Source organism: Scyliorhinus torazame, chromosome 1 (genome assembly GCF_047496885.1).
Source record: "Scyliorhinus torazame isolate Kashiwa2021f chromosome 1, sScyTor2.1, whole genome shotgun sequence".
Taxonomy (NCBI): domain Eukaryota; kingdom Metazoa; phylum Chordata; class Chondrichthyes; order Carcharhiniformes; family Scyliorhinidae; genus Scyliorhinus; species Scyliorhinus torazame.
The window spans coordinates 142,552,801-142,571,383 of NC_092707.1; the positions used below are offsets into that span (position 1 = coordinate 142,552,801).

Here is an 18,583-nt window from a genome sequence, read left to right on the forward strand (position 1 = left end):
TATGTCGACCTGTAACTACGCTTGCCGTTGGAGCCCCATAAAGAAGTCTAACCCAGCTAATAAACCCATTCCCAAACCCAAACCTCCTTAACACTTCCCATAAATACTCCCACTCCACCCTATCAAATGCCTTCTCTGCGTCCATTGTCGCCACTATCTCTGCCTCCCCCTCCACTGGGGGCATCATTATCACCCCTAATAGTCGTCGCACATTAACATTCAGTTGTCTCCCTTTTACGAACCCTGTCTGGTCTTTGTGCACCACCCCCAGGACACAGTCCTCTATCCTCGATGCCAGTACCTTTGCCAGCAATTTGGCGTCCACGTTCAATAGTGAAATAGGTCTATAGGACCCGCACTGCAACGGATCTTTGTCCCTCTTCAAAATTAGCCATATCGTCGCCTCCGACATCGTCGGGGGTAGAGTCCCCCCTTCCCTGGCCTCATTGAACATCCTCGCCATCAACGGGGCCAACAAGTCCACATATTTTCTGTAATATTCCACCGGGAACCTGTCTGGCCCCGGGGCCTTCCCTGCTTGCATGCTTCCCAGTCCCTTAATAACCTCGTCCACCTCAATCGGCGCCCCCAGGCCTGCCACCTCCTGCTCCTCCACTTTCGGGAACCTCAATTGGTCCAGGAACTGCCGCATCCCCTCCTCTCCCTCTGGGGGTTGAGACCTATACAGTTCCTCATAGAAGGTCTTGAACACCTCATTTATCTTTCCTGCCCTTTGCACCGTGTCTCCCCTTTCGTCTCTAATTCCTCCTATCTCCCTCGCTGCTGCCCTCTTTCGCAATTGATGCGCCAACAGGCGACTAGCCTTTTCCCCATATTCATACCTCCTCCCCTGTGCCTTCCTCCACAGTACCTCCGCCTTTCTGGTGGTCAGAAGGTCAAACTCCGTCTGGAGTCGTCTCCTCTCCCTGTACAATTCCTCCTCCGGGGTCTCTGCAAATTCCCTGTCCACCCTTAAAATCTCCCCCAGTAATCTTTCCCTTTCCTTGGCCTCTGTTTTCCTTTTGTGGGCCCCAATAGAGATCAGCTCTCCTCTGACCACCGCTTTTAATGCTTCCCAGACCACTCCCACAGGGACCTCGCCGTCGTCATTGACCTCCCAGGTATCTCTCAATACACCCCCACACTCTTGCACACACTCCTTCATCCGCCATCAGTCCCACATCTAATCGCCAGAGTGTTCTCTGCTCCCTGTCCTCTCCTACTTCCAGGTCCACCCAATGTGGGGCATGATCCGAAACCGCTATGGCTGAGTACTCAGCTTCTTCCACCCTAGAGATCAACGACCTTCCCAAAACACACAAATCTATCCGGGAATACACTTTATGGACATGGGAGAAGAAGGAAAACTCCCTAGGTCTAAAAAATCGCCATGGATCCACTCCCCCCATTTGGTCCATAAACCCCTTAAGTACCTTGGCCGCTGCCGGCCTTCTTCCGGTCCTTGAGCTGGATCTATCTAGCCCCGGGTCCAGCACCGTATTAAAGTCCCCTCCTAAAATCAAGTTTCCTGCCTCCAGGTCCGGTATATGCCCCAGCATCCGTCTCATGAATCCCGCATCGTCCCAATTTGGGACATACACATTAACCAACACGACCTCCATTCCCTCCAGTCTACCACTCACCATTACATATCTACCTCCGCTATCTGCTACGATGTTCTTTGCTTCAAATGCTACCCGTTTCCCCACCAAGATGGCCACCCCTCTGTTCTTTGCGTCCAGTCCTGAGTGGAACACCTGTCCCACCCATCCTTTCCTTAGCCTAACTTGGTCCGCCACCTTTAGGTGCGTCTCTTGGAGCATAACCACGTCTGCCCTTAGTCCTTTCAAATGCGCGAGCACTCGGGCCCTTTTTATCGGTCCATTCAGGCCTCTCACGTTCCACGTGATCAGCCGCACTAGGGGGCTACCTGCCCCCCTCCCGTGTCGACTAGCCATTACCTTCTCTAGGCCAGTCCCATATCCCGCCTCCGCGCTCCTGCTCGCTCCCCCAGCGTCGCACACCATCCCCGCCCACCCACTCTTTAGCCATTTCCTTTTGGATTTCCGCAGCAGCAACCCAGTTGTCGTCGTGTGTCGTCTTCCTCCCCCCCCCCCCCCCCCCCCCCCCCCCCATCTAGCATGATTGCTCCCCCCATATCACTTCTGTAAGTCAGCTGACTTCAACTGACTCCGGCTGCTCCTGCTCACTCCTCGACCCCCCCCCCCCCCCCCGTGTGGGGGAACTCCCATCCGCCTTGCTCCTGTCTTCCCGCCTTATTCTTTCTGGCGCGGGAACATCCCTTTACCTGACCCGCCTTTTATGGCGCAGCTCCCTTTCCCCTCCCCCCCCCTCCTTCCCCATTCTCCGACTATGTCCCGTCTTTCCCCCCCTTGCCGGCGCCCACATTTCCCCAATGTCTCCCCCCTTCCCTGTTTACTTCTCAATTAACTTCCACCGTAACGTTAACAAAAACAATAACATTTCCTGCAGCATCAGTCCCTCAGTTCCGGTCCAATTTCTCTTCTTTGATGAAGGACCATGCTTCCTCCGCCGTCTCGAAATAATAGTGTCTCTCCTGATACGTGACCCATAGTCTTGCCGGCTGCAGCATCCCAAACTTCACCTTCCTTTTATGCAGCACCTCTTTGGCTCGGTTGAAGCTCGCCCTCCTTCTCGCCACCTCCGCACTCCAATCCTGGTATATCCGTACCACCGCATTCTCCCATTTGCTACTCCGCACCTTTTTAGCCCATCTCAGGACCTCTTCTCTGACCTTAAGGCGGTAAAATCGCACGATTATCGCCCTCGGTGGTTCTCCTGCTTTTGGTCTTCTCGCCGGAATCCGATTTGCCCACTCCACCTCCATGGGGCCCGCAGGGGCCTCAGCTCCCATCAACGAGCTTAGCATCTTACTTGCGTACTCTCCACAGTCCACTCCTTCCACACCCTCAGGGAGACCTAGTATCCGAAGGTTCTTCCTTCGCGCTCCGTTTTCTAGGGCCTCGATCCTTTCAGTACACTTTTTATGAAGTGCCTCGTGCGTCTGAGTCTTAACCGCCAGGCCCAGGATCTCGTCCTCAATATCTGTCACCTTCTGCTCCACCACGCGGAGCTCAGTCTCCTGGGTCTTTAATGTCTCCTTGAGCCCCTCAATTGCCTGTAGCATCGGGGTCAGCACCTCCCTCTTCAGTAGCTCCACGCACCGTCTCACGATCTCATCCTGCTCAGGCCCCCATGTCGCCTGCGCTTTCTCCGCCGCCATCTTTTATTTCTCTCCCTCTGACCTTTTGTTCGATGATTCCTCGGGCTGCAGCCGCCGCCGCCGGTTTCTTCGTTCGGGGGGGACTCCCTTCCCACACACCCCACACCGGGTCGCGTCGTCGGAAAATTCCCCGTTGGGGCTCTTAAAAGAGCCTGAAGGTCCGTCGGAGCTGGAGCCGCCGAAACGTGCGGCTAGCTCGGCATCACCGCAACCGGAGGGGGGAGAGATTATTGTCGTCGCACCAGTTCCTCTATCTTATTCCTGTACTCTGTCTTGTCATTGTTTGAGATCCGACCCACTACGGTGGTGTCATCAGCAAATTTGAAAATCGAGTTGATGGGGAATTTGGCCACGCAGTCATAGGTGTATAAAGAGTATAGTAGGGGGCTGAGGACACAGCCTTGTGGGGCACCGGTGTTGAGGATGATCGTCGAGGATGCTATCTTGTGGATGCAGAAACCGCCATGGATCCGTTACTTCCATCCCCTTCATAAATGCAGCCAACACGTTTGCACCCCCCCCTAGGGGGTCAGCAACCTAACTACCTTTGGATTCAGCACTGTCCTGACCCAAAATTAACTGATTAACAAATGTGGTATGACAGCCACCATCATCATCTTAAACGCTACGTCATCCCAATTCGGGGCATATGCTCTAACCAACGCCGCCAACCCTTCTAAAGCACCTGTTACTATAACGTACCTGCCCCCTGGTCTGGCACCACTGTCTCCATCTGAAACCTCACTCATCTGCCAGTATCGCTACTCCCCGAGCCTTGCTATCAAAACCCGAGTGGAACACCTGATTCACCCAGCCCTTCCGAAGCCTCATCTGGTACTTCACTCTGAAGTGCAACAGCACCAGGTCGGCTCTTAAGCTCTTAAATGATAAAAGACTCTCGCTCACTTGCTTCACCGGTCCACCCAATGTCCATACGTTTCCATCTACCATTCAGACCAAGGGTTTCTCGCCTCCCTCACCCCTCCTTTCAGTCATGATCGTTGCTCCTGGACTGCCCAGCGAGCAGGACCCAACCCTACCCCTGGACACCGTCAGCCAGTTTACCCCCAGCCACGCCCCACCATTCACACCTCTCAACCTCATCAAGACCTGTCCACACATGTTCTGACGCCCGGCTACCCTCTCCTCTCCTCCTATTTTTCCAGCCCCCTCCCCCCAAAACAAAACACAACTCGCTCCTGTTCACTAGCCAACTTGCATTCGCTAGTAAGGTGGCCCCTGCCAGAGCCCCATCCCCCATGTGCTCAATACCGAAAAACCAACATGAAGGCCAGTCCTCGGAATCATCGCGCTCCTGAAAGAGTTTGTCGCCTTCTCGGGCTGCAAACTCAACATGAGCAAAAACGAGATCTTCCCGGTACACCCACAAGTAGGTGGGGCAGCCCTAACGGGACTACCGCTTAAAACAAGCCCGACACAAATTCCGCTACCTGGGGACCCAAATAGCCCATGACTGGAAAGGGATCCACAAATGGAACCTCACCAGTCTGACCGAGGAAGTAAAAAAGGACCTGCAAAGATGGAGCACACTCCCACTCCCGCGTGGGGAGAGTCCAGACGATTAAAATGAACGTGCTGCCCAGGTACCTCTTTCTATTCAGATCCATCCCGATCTACATCCCCAAGGCCTTTTTCAAAGCACTAGACAAACTAATCATGGCGTTCGTATGGGGGGGAAGAATGCTAGGATCCCAAAGAAGGTCTTACAAAAAACAAAATCCAGGGGGGGGCTAGCCTTCCCAAACCTACAACTTTACCACTGGGCAGCGACGGCCGAGCGAATAAGCGGATGGATCAAGGAGCCAGAAGCCGAGTGGGTGCGCGCGGAAGAGGCCTCCTGCATGGGGACCTCCCTTCGGGCCCTCGCCACGGTGGCGCTCCCATCCCCATCCTCACCCAAAAAACACTCCAGCAGCCCGGTGGTAATAGCCACCCTCCAGCCCTGGAACCAGCTACGGCAACAATTTGGCCTGACCAGAATGTCGGGTAAAGCTCCCATCTGCAACAACCATAAGTTCACGCCAGCGCTGACTGACGCAACCTTCAAAAGGTGGGGACAGGACAGAAGGACACTGACAGTCAGGGACCTATACACGAACGGCAGGATCGCAACACTGGGCAAACTGACAGAGAAATTACAGCTAGCCAGGGGGAAGGAACTAAGGTACCTGCAACTAAAAAAACTTCCTACGAAAGGAGACAGGGACATACCCACAACCACCACGACAGACACTACTGGAAGAGTTACTGGACGCAAGCATACTAGATAAAGGGAACTGTAGTGACATGTATAACCGACTGGTAGAAGGGGCCGACACCGTATTGGACGCAACAAGAATGAAGTGGGAGGAGGACCTGGGGATCGAAATAGGATGGGGACTCTGGAGCGAAGCACTGCATAGGGTCAACTCCACCTCCAAGTGCGCAAGGCTCAGCCTGGCGCAACTAAAAGTGGTACATAGAGCCCAGTTAACAAGAACCCGTATGAGTAGATTTTTCCTGAAGGGGAGGACAGATGTGAGCGGTGCCAAGGAGTCCCAGCCAACCACGCCCACATGTTCTGGTCCTGCCCCAGACTTGTGGAGTACTGGACACCCTTCTTCGAGGCAATGTCCAAGGTGGTGGGGGTGAGGGTGGAGCCATGCCCGAAAGTGGCAGTCTTCGGGGTTTCAGACCAGCCAGATCTATTCCTGTGGAGGAGGGCGGACGCCCTTGCCTTTGCCTCCCTGATCGCCCGCCGTAGAATCCTGTTCGGCTGGCGGTCAGCAGCACCACCCAAAGCTGCAGACTGGCTGTCCGACCTCTCGGAATCTCTCCAAATGGAGAAAATCAAATTCTCCATCCGAGGGTCAGACGGCGGCTTCCACAGAACGTGGGAGCCATTCACCCAATTGTTCCGAGACCTGTTTGTGGCCAACAAACGAGCAGATGAATAGCCAAGAAACGGGAGAGTAGCCAAAGCATGAGAGGGAGAGATCGACCGGGAGAGGGGGCGGGAGGACAGCTAAAACTAAGAGGAAGGAAAGGCGAGCCACCGGGTGGGGGGGGGGGGGGGGGGGGGGGGGGCAGCAGGAGGTGGGTAGAGGAAAGAGACGGAACAATAGAGGCGAGCCAGGGAGGAGGGGGGGGTAGGCAGGGCAACGTTATCAAACTTAACGTCCACAGGAACAGAGAAAACGGGGAAGACTGGAGGGCCGCAGAAGTGGAACGAGACGACAACGGCAGCGAACTCTGTCTGGGAGAAGCAAGTGACGACAACACCGTGAACAGATGCCTACTTATGTGTGTAAATAATTTTGCCAAGTGCACAGAGCTGCTGCTGTTGAGCGGGGGCATAATACCGTCCGATGGCTTCTCGGGGAAAATTAAAACGTCAGCAGCAGCAGCGACTCGTAGGGGAGTGACGGTGAGGTCTCCGTTGGGACGGTGTGGGAAGACTGAGGCGCGAGGGGTCACGTCTAGTCAATTGCTATTGTATTGCACTATGTTAATGTTCACTCTATTTTGCGGTGTTAGGATTATTACTATTTATTATGAAAAACTTTGCAAAACTTTAATTTAAAAAAATATATATTTTTTTAAATGAAGGCCAGTCCTTCCAAACAACCCAACAAAATAGACACTCAAAGAAAGGGAAAGAAATCCCAACGTATTAACCCAATATCCCCAAACCATCACATCCCAACATGAAGAAAAACAAAGTCCAAACTCCGCTCATTCCCAGTCCTTCGGCCTTCACAAACTCCTTTGCCTTCTCCACCGTCTTGAACTAATAGTCCCTGGAGTTGTGTAACTCTTAACTTTGCTGTGTAGACCACCCCAAACCGCATGTTGCTGTTGTACAGCGTTGCCTTCGCCCTACCAAAGGCTGCCTGCCATCTTGTCGGCTTCACTGTGCGATCTGTTCATGTACGAATACCGCTGTCTTTCCACCTCGTCTCTCCATTCTGCTTCGGTCAACTCCAAGCCTTCACCTTCACCTGGTAGCTCTGAAAGCAAACTATCACAGCCTCCGATGGTTCATTTGCCTTCGGCTTCCGCTGGAGTGACTGATGAGCCCTATTCAACTCTGAGGGAGGGGTCCTCCTTCTCCCCAAGAACTTTGCGAACACCTCCACAACTACTCTAGTGGCCACCTGCCCTCGAGCTCCTCGGGCAGTCCTACAATCCGCAGACTCTGCCACCGTGACCTGTTCTCCAGGTCGTCAAATTTGCACTCATCCTTTTATTATTTTACTGCACCTTCCATAGCTCCTCTCCTCTCCCATCGAGTGAACTGGTTGCTGTGCTGTGACAGTGCCTCCTCCACCCCCTTCAACACCTCTCCATGCCCCCCCCCCCCCACCGCTCTCTACTTCGATCCTGGAGCCTTCTTTATCGGGGCCAGCGAATCATCCACCAACTCCTTGAGCGAGGCCGTGATCTCTTTCCGATGCCAATTGAAATGCATGGCGAACTGCCACTCAAACTCTACCTCAGCCAGCGTGTCGACCGTAATGGGCGCAGCCCCACCCAGTGAGTTTTCTCCTGCCATCTTTCCTCCCATAGAACTGCACACCGAACCCGAGTTCTCAAGGGGACTATCGCTCGCACCTTTTCAATCTGCATTTTTCTTCTGGGTTTTTCGACACCCTTTAGCTGCTGCAACTTTCCTGGAGATCAATCATCTAAAATTTCCCCCAAATCTGGATGAAAAAAGCCAACAAACGAAAGCTCTGGTAGTAGCCACCCTACGTGCGACCTCCGCCTACATGTTGCCACCAAATTACATCTGGCAAAATGTTAAATGAACTCTGTTGAATTGTTAAAGATTGGCCCAGAATTCTGATGTTTAAAATTGGTTTCTACATGCAATTTAGCTGCTCAATGTACAAAAGATTGCATGCTAGTATTGATGTGCTGCTGCACATTACTGAGGCTTTTGTTTAGATCTGCAGACTTGCCCAGAGTTAACGATCTGACGTATCGCCTGGGTGGGTTTCTTCATGATTAATGTCTCGACTGTTTTTCCCTGACTTTGTCATGGAGTTTGCAAGCGATTGAATCTAAAATCCGATCTAGATCCAGCTAAACAAACTTAATCTTCATGGTTTTATGAAAGGAAAGGGGGGAGGTGTTTATTTTTTTCAGGATGGAGCTGGTGGGGTAGATAAATGGGAGCCAGTAGATGTAGTAAACCTTGATTTCCAAGAGGCATTTGATAAGGCAGCACAAAAAAGTTTACTATGGGTATATGGGGCTCATGGAATTGGACATATGAGTCTTGGTTAACATCTTTGAAAGAGTAGAGATAAATGGGTCATCTTTCTAGGTAGCAGGCTGTAAATAGTGAGTGTCAAAAGAATCACTGCTAGGGCCAGAACTATTTACTGTCTGTTAATGACTTGGATGAAAGGGACAGAATATAATGTGTTAAATTTGTTAATGATATAAAGCTAAATGGGAACGTAAGCTGTGAGGAGGCCACAGGCGACAAAAAAGCAGTTTGAGTGGCCAAGTGCAATATGTGGAAGTGCGAAGGTATTTACTACGGTAGTTAGAAAAGCAGAATACTTTTTAAAAGGAGTGAAACTTCTAAATTGTGTTGTTCAAAAATACTTTGATGTACTCCTACCAGGGACACTACACCAATCAATGTTGAAGGCAAATAGCATGCTGCCCTTTATGCAAAGGGAATACAAGAATAAGTACCATTGCAATTGTGTAGGACTTTAGTGTGTCTGCACTTGGGAGGATGTGTGGAGTTTTGATCTCTGTTTTTTCAGGAAGGACGTATTTTCAGGAAGGATGTACTTGCATTTGGAGGTAGAACTGTGAAGGTTCACTAGATTGGTTCCTGGGGTGATACAGCTGTCCTACTGAGTAAATTGGGTCCATGTTTCTTGCATTTAAAAGAATTGGGGGATGATGTATTGAAGCATACAAGATTCTGAGGAGGCTTGACAGGTAGACACCAGTTATTTCCCCTGTCCTGTCGTTTGGGACTGAGAAATTTCTTCACTGAGGCTTGTGAATCTTTGGTGTTTTCTATCCCAGAGGATTGTGAATTCGCCATCATTGAGTATATCCAAGGTGGAGTCTCGGCCAATTTTGCTGCCTCAGTGAATCTAGGAATATGGAGAGCGGGCAGGAAAGTGGAGTTGAGGCATAAAATCAGCCATGATTGTTGAAAAGTGAGACATTTACTGAAGTTTTTTGTCTTGCACTCATCAGGACAAACATGAAAAAGTTTGAAATTTGACAATCTCAACAATTTATACCACAGGAGAAAAGGGTGCTTGATTGGCAAGTCAACTCTGATTTGCCATGGTGTTTCCATGGAAAGCAGAAAGTCAGCATGCAGGTATGCCAATAAATTAGGCAAGCAAATAGCATGTTAGCCTTTTGTTACAAGGCAATTGGAGTACTGGAATAAAGAAGTCTTGCTACAATTAGATAGCGGTTTGGGAGAGATCACATTTGGAGTACTGTGTACAGTTTAGGTCTTGTATGAATGGAAGGATGTAACTGCATTGCAAGTGAGATAATGAAGGCTCACTAAATTGGTCTTGTGTAAATTGGGCTTGTATTCTCTGAACTTTATTGATGGGTAATCTCTGATGCTTATAAGATTCTGAAGGTGTTTGATAGGGTAGATGCTGAGAGGTGGTTCCTGCTGGTTAAGGAATCTAAAACCCCTTGGGAACAGTCTCAAGATAAGGAGCTGGTTATTTAGGACTGAGATGAGAAGAAATTACCTCACTCCAAATAGTTGTGAATCATTGAAATTCACCCCGGAGGGTTGTAGATGCTCAATTGTTGAATGCTTTTAAGGCTGTGATAGATGGATTTTTAGTGTTTCGGGGAAGCGAGAGATATGGGGTGAGAAATTGGTGTTGAAGTCCAAGGTCACCCATCATGATGTTAATAGCAGAGCTGACTCAACCTGCCGTATGGTTCACTATTTCTGGTGGAGAAGTGCTTTTGATAATTCAAAAAGGCGTACAAACATATTCCTTTTATTTGCAAAGAATGATCCCTGCATATGAATGTGTTGCTTCTCGTAAGTGTAAACAAGGCATATTACAAGCTCAACTGATTCTCTTAGATTGGTTGTTAGCATGGCTATTGTTGGATATTGTCAACGGACTAGTAATTCAGAGATCTAGGGTTTGAATCCCACCACTGCAGATGGTGAAATTTGAATTCAATAAAAATCTGGAATTAAAAGTCTAAAGTTGACCATGAAACCATTGCCGATTGTTGTAAAAACCCATCTGGTTCATTAATGTCAGTTGGGAAAGAGAATCTGCTGTCCTCTGGTCTGGTTCACTAATGTCATTTAGGGAAGGGAATCTGCTGTCTAAGTAGTCCGGCCTATATGACTACAGATCCAGAGCAATGTGGTTCATTCTTAAAGGCCCTCTGAAATTATGTTCAGTCAGCCAATTGTAGGGACATGTGCCATATGTACATGGCACCATGTTGGCACAAATTTATGTGATGTTGCTCATTTGTGTGATGGGTAGAACCTGCCACGGCCCATCTGCTTCAATGGATAGTTGGAGCTTTGGGTCTCTGATCAACAAGTGGATGGAATCCATCATGCCAGGCTGCAACAAATGTAGCAGAAACTGACATGCCAGAATGGGGCTCTTGATTCACACTGGGTGATGCTTAACGCAGTGTAGTTATCCACCATGGCACAAGCCATCGACTTTAATGAGACAGAAGGCTACCACTTAACTTTTTAAGATGTGCAGACCCGCAATAAATAGAATGTCAAGGAAAATGAGGACAAATGCATTTCCTATACACGTGAGCAAATAGATGGTGTTTCCACTGAACATCTATTTGATCTTGGAAAGCTGTATTCTGATAAATTAGTGTATGTAAAATGTCTAGGAAATTGATAATTCAGAACATTCTGGAATAAGTGAATGGCAGAAGAGGAGGAAATGTCATGGTAGCAAAAATATGAATTTTGTGCAGTTGGAGTCTGAAGACTTTGGCAAGTGGCTAAATTGCAATTGTCAAAGGCTTTTCACGAGCATGATTCAACTTGAGAGGCTGACAGTATTTCCATAGCACAGTAATCTTGTCATTGTCACTCTGGCTTTATCCGGCATTGCTTCACTGAGACCATTGCATCCTCATCTGCACAGAAGTGGAAAAAGACATTTAAATTGATCTGATGTTGGGAATTGTTGAATTTTAATACATAGCAAATGCTCAATGACATCTTGTGCTTTAGTTTCATGTGTATATTTACTGCGAACAGGTGCAGCTTCTATTTTGCATGGAACATTATTTGTGAAAGCTGTTTTGAGTACATCCATTTAAAGTGGGTCACTGAATTTATAAATAGCGGATAAACAAATGTATTACAGTCGCCACGTCCGCGCTTGTGCTGAGAGCTTGCCATTAAATTGTACTTAAGAATGAACTAAAATATTTTTCTGATAGAGCTATTCACCATTAAAACTAAAACTTTAGTCTGAATTCCAACATCTGTTGGGTGTTTCAGATACTAGTTCAGCATGCCAAATTAGATCCTTTCTGTATTTCATCTCCATTCATGTTAATTTCTCACCTTGTTTACTTTCAAAGGTTAATTTGAAATGTTAGTTTTACTAGTTCAATCTGTAACATGTAATTGGACACTGGTTCCCAATGACTTGTTTTTGGTTTTTGTTAGTGATGCTGAACTTCCAGAAGGGTACATTGCAAAATTGTTCATATTTATACAGTGACAGGGCAGCACAGTGGTGCAGTGGGTTAGCCCTGCTGCCTCATGGCGCCGAGGTCCCAGGTTCGATCCTGGCTCTGGGTCACTGTCTGTGTGGAGTTTGCGCATTCTCCCCATGTATGCGTGGGTTTCGCCCCCACAGCCCAAAGATGTGCAAGGCAGGTGATTGGCCACGCTAAATTGCCCCTTGGAAAAAAATGAATTGGGTACACTATATATATTTATACAGTGACATCTCAAATTTGAGGTGTATTCCTGTCAAGAGCAGCATAGCTGGACCGGGATGTACATGTCTTTCCCCTCTGTTTTGGGGCTTGGATCTTTGGACCCAGCTTTGCAAAGCTGGGTCCAATGTCCACAGTCTGTTCTCTGCCCCTTCTCCCCTCACCCCACAATTCTGGTTTTAGATGTACCTGATCCAGTTGTCGAGTGACAGTCGGCAGGCTAGCTGACCACATGATCAGGTTAGGTTGGTTGATCTGGAACTTAAGTACAGGAAGTGGCATATTATGTTACGACCTGTAACAAATGGGTATGAGATGCCTGGAAGATGATGCTTGCTTATGTACATAGTATACAGTATCTCTAACATTGGGCAGAATTTTCCCAGCCAAGTGGAGTTTTGGAGCATGCAGGGTAGTAAAACGCCTGGAATTGCCATTGGGTCAGAATTCTGACATTCCTACCCTCTTCAGCTTTCTGTGGGTTGGGTTCGGAGTTCAATAAACCCTTGTATCTAGTGTGAGGAATGAGCCAACGGCCTGCGTTCCTTTTTCTCCCAACAGTGTGTGTGAGGTGTGTATGCCTTGCCATGATCAATTCATGAAAGGCACGTTGCACGTTTTGCACTGTCTACTGCACTTCCCTGGTCCCAGTCTTCAAAAATGTCTCTGAGCAGCTCTTGGAGCTCCACCTTTTACCTCTGCTCGGGGCAAGACCACCTCTACCAACTGCTCCAGCAGTAACAGCAACAGTACCTGCTTTGCCAGCTACATGCTCCTGCACAGGTCAGAGAGGACCGGCAAGGATTCAGCTGGACGGAGGGGAGATCCCCAACCCAAGGTCTTGCAAGCAGAGGACCGCGCTCTACATGTCTGAGCACTAGTGCCTCCGGAGACACAGGCGTTGGCAGGTGATTAACATCTGCAGCCACCTAGAGCAAGACCTTTTGAGTACAGCTAGTGGGCTTGTATTGCCAATAGCCACCAGTCGTTGGAAGGCCACAGCCTCTTCTCCCCTCTGCCAGGGTATTGCCTTTCGCCAATTTGGGTGCGGTCATCTCCTGCAAGGAGAGAAAGCAGGGAGATGTGAGTTTTCGCAACGGTTTGTATGGGAAGGAGAGAAGGACAACATGTTTATTTTTGGAGGGTGAATGAGACATGGGTAGGAGAGCCACGGGGGCATGTTGGCTGCTTGGATGGGTTGCAAGGAGAGGAATGACTGAAGCTTTAAAGTGTGTTGACTTGAATAATGCTGTAAAGGAAGTGCTGAATATATCAATTTGGGCCTTGGCACAAATGTTATGCCATGTGCCTGTCATGCCCTCCTGATCTGGATCTTCTTGATGGCACTTCAGTTGCTCACTTTCTCAGCCACATAAATCAATGTCTGCACACTTGACGAGGTTGTCATCTTCCTGTGTTTGGGAGAGCTCACCTTGCAGACCTCGGGATCTATTGGTACGATCTCAATTCTTCTGGTTGCAACAACCTCAAAAATCAAATGCCAGTGAGTCCTTGTAGTCCATGCTGTGGCCTAATTAATTAGAAATCTTTTGAAAGGGTAAGCATTTCATTCCTCGCACCTCCTGATTGGTCTGGGAACTTGGAGGTGAGATGCTAATGTCATTATCTCGGAGAAAACCCTTGCCAACTTTGCCAAAGCTCCAAGTCCATCCATTGTATTAAATCGGATCCGACTTGAGGTTGCAGACCTGGAGATTACAATACAAGATAGTCACCAAGAAATTCAATAAGGAATTGGTTACCCCAAAGAGTGATGAGAATGTGGAACTTGCTACCGTATGGAGTGATTGAAACAAATAGTATATATGCATTTCAGACAAAACAAAGTGGGTTACGTTGGCAGAATTCGATGAGAAAAGGGAGGAGATTCAAGTGGAGCATGGACTTGTCGGGCTGAATGGTGTTTCATTGCTGTACATCCTACGTCGTGTATGAGCTAGAAAATACTCAATCCACAAGGATTCAGCTAGAAGGAGGGGAGATCCCAACACACTATCTTAAAAGCAAAGGACCGCGCTCTACATGTCTGGGCACCAGTGGCTCGGGATGCAAGGGTTTTGATACAGGTCATTAACATCTGCAGCCGTCTGGAGCAAGACCTTTTGAGTGCAGCTGGTGGGCATGTATTGCCAATGGTTGAATCAACAATGGGGAAAAGCGTCCCATTATTTGCAGGTGCTTTACAAGATTAGTTTAACCTTTCCACTGGACCAGTTCTACTTAATGTGCATTCTTTAAATTCCTCAATTGCGTGAATTATGCATCTCAGAAATAAATGTTCAATTTAATTTGTGCTGCCGCTTGTGTTTACAATATTCTCCCTTTCCAAAAGTCAGGTTACATTGCCATCCCATGTGATCCAGTGTTTGCTGTAAATAGTGGTGGATAATCGGTCATCCAGGATCCATGAATAGAGCATATAGGAGCATCGGTTTTCATTCATGTGTCTTGGTCTGCATATGAAGCAGTGTTCTTGCTATGAGCACAACACAAACGTGGTTAAGTAAATATCCAAACTGTAATGGGCAACTTGAACCTGAAATGGTAGGACAGGATTCTAAAGGAAGAATGCTAAAAAATGGAAAATCCTGCTGTCTATGATTTTTAGAACTTTACATGTCCCTATTTGCAGATTTCTTGTTAGTCGGAGTTCAAGCTCCAACATATCCAGTCAATTGGTCATTTAGAAATTTTTAACACAAACTTTTGCACAGTTAAAACATTTGGATTCTCATCTGTCTTTATGTTGCTGTTTGTCTGTTTCACTTCCAATTGCTTTTCTCTGTCATGCTTTACTCCCTGCCTGGCTTTTCCTTTCAGACAGGGGTCATCAATTGATGTCTGTATTTTGGACTGGGCATGTAGAGAAAATGTGAGCTGTAGCTTCTTTTTCCCCCTCCTACAACAAGTCTCCATCCCTCCTCTGAGCCCTTGTTTTGCTACAACTTATCTTGGTCTTAACAATTCATGTCTTCTCTTTCCTGAACCTATTACCCTCCCCTCTTATCCCTCTCTCTCCCTAATGGTTTCCTCCGATTACTTCCAAAATTCAATTTGAATTTTAGAAGAAAAAGGAATACACATTAAAATGCACTCTTGTCTCAAATGATCGGATTAACAATTATAGCATGTGCATTTACCATCTTAAATAGCAGGTGAGACAACTAATTGACTTGAAATGTAAATTTTTTTGTATATTGAGCATTTATGTGTGCATATTTTTGCACTTGCTTTCTCCTATTGCTTAGTCTCTTTTTTCCCGACTGTCTTCCTTTCCCACCAGTTACAGGTAATTGCAATATGTGGAAATTTATTTCAAGGAGATTTGATTTTCCTTGAAAATTTCTCATGAATCAAATCTACTAAATTATAGATAATTGTCATGGTAAAAATACTTCAGCATTTTGTGTAACATATTTAATGGTTTCATTTCTGCATATGTGCATTGAAACTTGGGAGGGGTTGGGAGGAAACTTGTCTTATAGAACCTTGTTTGCATCAAGCTGGCAGTCGAGATTAAAAACTATGTATTTGTCCAAATTTTGATGGGATGATTCAGTAATATAAATATGCCACCTAATGGAATTAACAAACTTCGTTATATTCTTGTTCTGACAGTGGCTTTTTATTTTCTTCCACAGTTTAACTTTGTTGGCAGAATCCTTGGCCCAAGAGGGCTCACAGCAAAACAACTGGAAGCAGAGACTGGTTGCAAGATCATGGTCCGAGGAAAAAGTTCAATGCGGGACAAAAAGAAGGTAAGACCACTAAACAGCATGGATAGGCCTGGTTTACTGAATGAATAACAATAGCACGTTTTTGGGAGAAGATTTTCCTGCTGCTAAAATTGCCAAAGATTGGGAGGATAAATGTGACAAAACTCTTGACAAGATTATAATACAGGATTTCCATGTACTCTAGAGAAATGATACCCCCAAGGGGACTGATTTCTCCTATTGCATATAAAAGCCTTTTGGTGGAGAAAGAGAACATTGATGCATCCTAGCTTGCAAACCCCTCCAACAGAGGAACCTGCGGTTTAGTGTGGGTGGGGTTATCCTCACATTTTCCCATCAGCTTTTTTGCAAATGTTACACAAATTATGAATATTTGTGCCATCAATGCGGGCGGAATGAGTTATTTCTCCACACTTCATATTCCTGATGGATAGCTTTAGTTAAACGCTCTTCATTATTGCAACAATATACAAGAAAAACGGACTGTTTTTCTTCGATCAGTCTTTTGGTTCCTGAAGTATCCATATCACTTTCACTTGTCCAAATGATACTGTATTAGAGACAGATTTATTTTTGCCTCGATTTGGACCAGCACAACACAAGCATTTAAAAAATAAAAAAAAAAAATCTTTATTATCACAAATAGGCTTGCATTAAGACTGCAATGACGTTACTGTGAAAACCCCCTAGTCGCCACACTCCGGCGCCTGTTCAGGTACACGGAGGGAGAATGCAGAATGTCCAAATTACCTAACAGCACTTCTTTTGGGACTTGTGGGAGGAAACCGGAGGAAACCCACACAGACACTGAGAACGTGCAGACTCCGCACAGACGGTGACCCAAGCCGGGAATCGAACCTCGGACCGTGGCACTGTGAAGCAACAGTGCTAACCACTAGTACTGTACAGCCCACTTTTTCATAATTAGGTGACTCGGACAGTAGTCATGGCCACCTTGTTCTTCAAATATTTCCTGAAGCCTTTATGGTGAAGTGTGAGCAAAACTAGTATCCCAAAGTTTCAGCAAGTTGTAGCTTCATTTGTGAATGGGCATGACCATGATCTCCACCCACAGACACACCTTTCAGTCTGGAGGTCTCAATTGCAATACATATTTCAGACGGCTAAGCCTAGCATTCTTGTGCTTAGTACTCCTAAACAATATTGTATGGGCTGTGGGGAGGCAGCCATGCTGGTGAAGAAAATAAATGGACAACCAGCCACATGGAACCTGCAGCACAATTGGGAAACTGAACAACTTTCAGGTAGTTGTGCTGAAAATGGTTACCAGTGTCCACCTGAACTTCCAATATTTAAGAAGAAAAAGCAAAAAAAAAGCCTATGCTGTTGAGAAATACTCTAAATGTTAAATATATTTTTACACAGGATATGGGCCTTCCTGGCTTAGCTTTATAAAAAAAATAAAAAAATTGAGTGCCCAATTCATTTTTTCCAATGATGGGGCAATTTAGCATGGCTAATCCACCTACCCTGCACATCTTTGGGTTGTGGGGGCGAAACCCACGAAACACTGGGAGAATGTCCAAACTCCACACGGACAATGACCTAGAGCCAGGATTGAACCTGGGACCTCGGCACCATGAGGCAACAGTGCTTCCTGGTTTAGCTAGCATTTGTTGTCCATCCCTATAATATATTCAGAGCCTCTCACAGCCTTGATGTTCCAAGACACTTTATAGCAATTTAGTACTTTTGAAATGCAGTCACTGTTGTAATATAGAAATTAATCTAGAAGGATGAGTGTTCTCTATTTGCCTCCTACATTTGCAGTTTTTAAAATCTCAGTGCTCTGTCTTCAGATTCTTAGGGTGGCAATCATTCAGACTGGGGCGAAATACATTGCTGCTTATTAAAAAGCCTATCTGAATTGTCTTTGCCTTGCGACAGCAGTGCTAACCACTGCACCACCATGTCACCCTCTTTCAATGTATTTAAATAAGGCACAGTAGGGGCACAGTGGACCCAAGTCATTGTCCATGTGGAGTTTGTATATTCTCTCCATGTCTGCGTGGGTCTCACCCCCATAACCCAAAGATGCACCGGGTAGGTGGATTGGCCACGCTAAATTGCCCCTTAATTGGGTACTTTAAATTTATTTTAAAAATAAAACACGATGACATTTAACATGGCCAGCTTCTCTATTCCTGTTGCTGGACTGTTTCAAAATCTCACACTCTTCATCCCTAAATGCATCTATAATACATGTGATCTATTCCCTGTAGTTTCAAAATTACATTACCCATCGTGCGTAGCATCTAATACAATTTTTGAGTGGCCCCTTCCCTATGTGAGGTAAATACTGCATGGCGAAAAGCAATTAAATGCATCAATAAACAGAAGATCAATGGCTGGCCTTCTGAATTGATTATTCCAACACACTGCTGTTCAAGCTCTGTGCCAGGTGCATCGTCCATTTCCTGTTGGTGGGTTTGTCCATTATTGATGTGCTGAAACTGGTGTATGACCCCAGAGATTGACATGAAGTGAAGAATTTAGCATGAATTGCAGCTGGGGACAACTGATTAAAGCAGAAATGAAGAAGCTGTTGATCAAAAATCGCTTGATA

The 18,583-nt window shown here is 46.8% G+C and overlaps 1 protein-coding gene across 8 annotated transcripts in view; it reads left to right on the plus strand.

The window, feature by feature from the left end:
* LOC140413718 (KH domain-containing RNA-binding protein QKI-like) overlaps nucleotides 1-18,583 on the plus strand; it is a 123,063-nt gene that overhangs the window by 57,785 nt on the left and 46,695 nt on the right. For all 8 annotated transcript variants that reach the window (XM_072500923.1, XM_072500929.1, XM_072500927.1 and 5 more), the window contains exon 3: nucleotides 15,901-16,017. In XM_072500923.1, the coding sequence (XP_072357024.1) occupies nucleotides 15,901-16,017 (117 nt within the window). The remainder of the gene's footprint in view (nucleotides 1-15,900; nucleotides 16,018-18,583) is intronic.